General features: G+C 37.9%; 1 protein-coding gene across 1 annotated transcript in view; it reads left to right on the plus strand.

Moving 5' to 3' along the window:
* The first annotated feature begins 805 nt into the window (after positions 1-805).
* The window catches only part of LOC100745146 (transcription factor Sox-21-B-like), a 9,781-nt gene continuing 5,508 nt past the window's right edge, over positions 806-5,078 (plus strand). The window contains exon 1 of the mRNA XM_003491051.4: positions 806-1,740. Coding sequence (XP_003491099.1) covers positions 1,538-1,740 — 203 coding nt within the window. The 5' untranslated portion in view covers positions 806-1,537. The remainder of the gene's footprint in view (positions 1,741-5,078) is intronic.

Genomic DNA, 5,078 nt, shown 5'->3' on the forward strand with positions numbered 1-5,078 from the left:
ATAAATGTCATTACATTTTATTATGCGATATTTGATAGATATGACATATATATAAATTTAATTTGTCCAATAATTGCGTAAATGTTGTCTGACTGTTATCCAACTGTTCAGTCACTATTTAATATGCATATAAATAACAACTTTTCACATAATAGAAAGTATAAATATTAAAGCAATAGAATACCAAATAAGATAAAATACTAATGTCTATAAAATGAAATGTCAAATAATATAAAATACCGATATAGCAAAGTATCGAATCTATGAAAGGTTCATTCATTACTTTATTCATTACTAGTTACGGGAAATTTAGAAGTGTAAAAATGCATAGAATAATAGATAATACACAAATCCTCCTTAGATCCTTCAGACACCACGAATCTCATCGTCAGAAATGCGCGTAACGCGTTACGTCTGACTTGTGACGGTCCTGTTCTACTTACGACCGTAAAAATCAATTCAGCCCGCGATTATTTAAAAGAGTCGATGTCGACCGGATGCAAGCTGACCATCGACGTCGACCAAAGAGGTCAGAAAAGCGGTAGTACGATAATCTGCGTGACAGACACACAGCGAGAATCATGGCCCGGCTGGCTGGCTGGCTGGCAACGTGTACAACGAGGAAACGTAGCTAAAAAACGAAGAGAGAAGAAGCACACCTCCACCTGTTGAACGCGCCTGTATCCTCCGTCCGCCATGTCGACGAAGGAGCCAATCGTGCTTGTCCATTAGCCGTGGACCATGGTGGGAGAGTAGAAACATCCCTGGTTGGCCGATCCTTGTCTCCTCCGCGTCCCACGGGACTCCAGCTACTCCACTCGGTCCCGATTCCTCCCTGGCTCATCCCAGACTCGATGTCAGAGAGGTCCTGACGGATTCTTACCAGTCCTCGTCACGGTATCAATCACACAGCTTCCCTACGGTTAACTTGGTGTCGGTGCGCTGTTTCTCTCCTTATGAGCAATCGAGAAGAAACCAGTTTTAATTGAATCGAACAAGGACAGATCGAATGGAGAGGATTCAAGGAGCTGGCCTTAACGAGACATATTCGTATAACATTGAAGAATGAATCTCTCTGTGAGTGACTGCTGGAACGACGATCAGATTCGAAGAACATCTTTCGTGTGAATTTTGAAATTCGGTTAGAGGGGGTGAGTGTAAAAAGAGAAAGATTCTGGCTCGAAGATTCATAAGAAGATTGAAAGAGAAAGTTGATGACAGTTTGAGACAGCAGAGTTTTGTTGCGAGAATTTTGATTGGAATTGTGGTTTGAAGACTGAAATCGAGTCGTCGTTGAGCATGTGGAAATTGTTAGCTTTGACGACCACGTGATCGAAAGTTGTAGAAAGGTGCAGTGTACAATATTTGTCAAGATCGATACTCATCGAGCAATGATGAAGGACAAGAATAGTGAAGAAAAAAATTGTTTATCGATAAAAAGATGTGAAAGAATGATATCGATAGAAGATAGGAATTGAATTTGTAGAAGGAATTGATCGAAAATAATTGTAGATCGTAAATCAGAATAACGGTCGAGATGTCATCGAAAACGCTTCACAACGAGCACATCAAACGTCCGATGAACGCGTTTATGGTGTGGTCACGGGGACAGCGACGGAAAATGGCCCAGGAAAATCCGAAGATGCACAATTCTGAGATATCGAAGAGGCTTGGCGCCGAATGGAAACTGCTCAGCGAAAGTGAAAAGCGACCTTTCATCGACGAAGCTAAAAGATTAAGGTAAGTATCGAAATTTTATTAAATATTCCACAAAAAAGTAACGTCTGTATCTGTAAATTTCGAGATCCTGAAAGGAAATCACGAAATTGATCAAATATTATTTTATTTATTTATTAAAATACAAAATTTACTCAACCATGCTGTGCATTATAAACGTAGAATGGAATCTTAAAATAAGAATCCGATATATTTTTTACATAATAATAAAATTAATGCTTAATAACATAATGTAGAGATTGGGAAAATATAAGAGTACCCGTCGCGTGATGTTCGCTACTTTTTATACGCTTCTGAAGACTCGAAACGCACAACACACATTCTTGCCACATGTGCAACTCCAAATTTCCACGTGGGGTCACGCATTTGAGTCAACGTGTATATTTTCCGAATCAATCCTTGCTCACTATCGATAATTTAAACATCTACATAATTCGCCATCACTTTGCACAAATTTTTTTACACAAGTTCACAAAAATACATACATTGTATCATTCCCTGATAAATATTACGAAATTTCTTATAAAAAGATCAAACATTATAATTTTTCTATGTACTATTCGAACTATTTTATTTACCAAAGTTACAAAATCTACTAGATTATAATACGCATCATAAATGTTATAAAATTTATCATTAAAATACAAAAATTTTTTCTTAATAAAGCAAAAATTGTAAAAATCCTCCTAAGTTCTCTAAAAGTATTTAAAAAAATATCGATCAGTTTCTATAAACACCAATTTTTGTGGTTTGTGAATCGAAATGTTTTTTTGAAAGAATGTGAAATAGAAAGTTCGTTTCGTATCATCTTCAATCAATATCGAAGATTTTTCTTTTGCGTGCTAATTGCTCTTTAGTCACGAGTGGCCGAACAAAATTATCGCATCGAGGCGTATCTGCAATAACTGTGAAGAGGATGAAAAACGAGGAAGGGGGATCTCGTAGTTCATAATACGGTACATTGTTGCTAAAGCTAAGGGTGTGCTGCGCTAAGCCAAGGGGTGGAATAGGGTGAACGAAGTGGTATTTATGGAGGTGGAGGGGACGGCCTCTTTATTACCGACCCTGAATATTTAATCATTGTTATGAGTTTATTTAGCTCGCCGTACGATGAACAGGTCGGAGAGATTTCACGATCGAACGACATTTTTATCATTTCTGTTTCATTCTTCACGCTATCGAGGGGAATTAATGGGGGAATAATTGCTACTTTAAACATAATATTCTATATAGTCAGCTATAACTTATTCAATCCCTTAAAGAAATATTGGATACTATTTTGTGTATTTCGAATGTGTTACGTTAAATTTTAACTTTCCCTACTTTCTTTCGGTTACTACTGGTTTTAAAAAAAGCACGAAGTAATCGTTCTTCAAAAGAGAAATTCTTTTGGGCACTTGATTTTGGGCATTTCTAAAAGAAAAGGAAACGAAGGAACTCAGACAAAGAACAACAAGACAATAAATATAGCGGAGATCGAGAGAACACGACGAAAGGAAGATTAATTTAAAAGTACGATGCGCGAACTGTCGATGACAGAATCGAGGTCTGTCAGGGTTTTTCAAAGCAAAAATTGCCGGGACAGCGAATTGATAGGAGGCGGCTGGGGTTGAATATAACCGGCGCGGCGATGATGCTCGTAAAATAAATAATAGAATAATAAAGTCGGTTCTTCCTAAATTGTCGATTCACTTTCAATTGCCAAGTATTCACTTTTCCCCTCTTTTTTCGTTCGGGATAGATCGGTTTTGAAAAGAAAGAAAAATAAAAAATATATAGAAAGGGTAGAAGAAAGAAGAATCAATCGACTCGGTAGTGAATTCTATCAACGGAATGTAACATGGAATCCGCTTTTCTATCGATGACCATGATCGAGTCCAACAAAAGGAATTATGAAGTTTCGCACTGACGCACAGTCCGTGTCAGTTGTGATTCGATTCCTTTTTTCACGGTATCGAATATTGCCTTTTTCAATTGCCGAATGAAAAATATTGTCCCGCCTAACAGACGCTACTGAAATTTTTTTCAAAAGTGGACAAATGTGTCTTCATTGTTTTGCAATCATCTTTTATTCGAAAACAATCCGTTCGAGTTTTCAAAGAGATGTGCGCATAAAATTTTCAAACTGAAAACTGTATGTATTATATATATTTCAGAAAAACTTCTATTCCACATAATATGATCCTAAAACATAAAACATCAAAACAAGACCTATATATTCATTAACTAGTATTTGTTACCAAGCATGCTGTCTTTTTATTTATTCTCAACGCAATCCTATTTTCCTATCATTGAAAAATTACTCGAGTTTAAAAAAATGTGATGGAATTATTATTGAGGTATGTGTTTTTCAGGAGCATTAAAACATTAACGCTTGATGTTTATGACGGGTTCTTCTACTCTTCATCTAGTGTTCACTAATAACAAAATATTTAATTCCAATTGCTTAGCCTTATCAGTTTCCTAATTAAAAACAAAAGCATATTGTGATAAACTTTCACTCATGATAGTCCTTAAGGGTTAAAAGTTCTTTTGATTGTTGAGATGAGAATGAGATTGAGAAACAAAAATTTGGGGATAAGTATGACTCTTCTGCAACGATTGAGTTGGTATTGTTAGCGAAATTTTGCAAGCCATCTCACAACTTTGATAACGAAACAAATTAATTTTGATCGTTCTGTTCAACATGAAAACCGCTTATACAATGCAAGCCTATAATCTATATTTTTTACTTACCAATTTTGTAATATTACTGCTTAGATCGTAAGTAAATTATTCGTAGAGATTACCATATATTCTTCCACCACATCCCATCTCAAAAGGAAACAAATCCACTGAAACAAACTAACAACCATCCCCACTGGAAGTCTGTAAAATCGACTTGAGGGAGCCTCAATATTCATTCTACCCGCGAAAACATTTCTCAGGTAAAGATACAGAGGAGTCAGGGGAGGAAAATTTCGAGCAGAGACGTGTAACGGCGAATCCGCTTTTCTGGCGGATGACGGCGTCGCTGACGATTCTGGTAACGGTAGTGTGCAAAAACGAGAGGGGTTGGCCCGCGGGGGAGGGTTGCCAAGAGAGGGAGGAACGGTCGTAAAATAAAGAGGAGAGGGCCCGATAAAAGTCGTTCCCCTGGAGCCAGGTTCCTGGTAGGAACGGGTTCCCCTGGAGCCAAGCCGTCACTGGCCCGACGTAATCTGTCCGTTCGTTCACGGCGACTCACAATGTGGCCCCCGAGATAACAAATAAAGCCCCATTGTCGCAATTGTGTGGATTTAAAAGGATTTGCGCGGCTCCTCTGCCGGCCCCTACCCTCTCCGCCGCCCCTGGTCTCACCC

The sequence above is a fragment of the Bombus impatiens genome, unplaced genomic scaffold, assembly GCF_000188095.3.
Source record: "Bombus impatiens unplaced genomic scaffold, BIMP_2.2 scf_0498, whole genome shotgun sequence".
Lineage (NCBI taxonomy): Eukaryota > Metazoa > Arthropoda > Insecta > Hymenoptera > Apidae > Bombus > Bombus impatiens.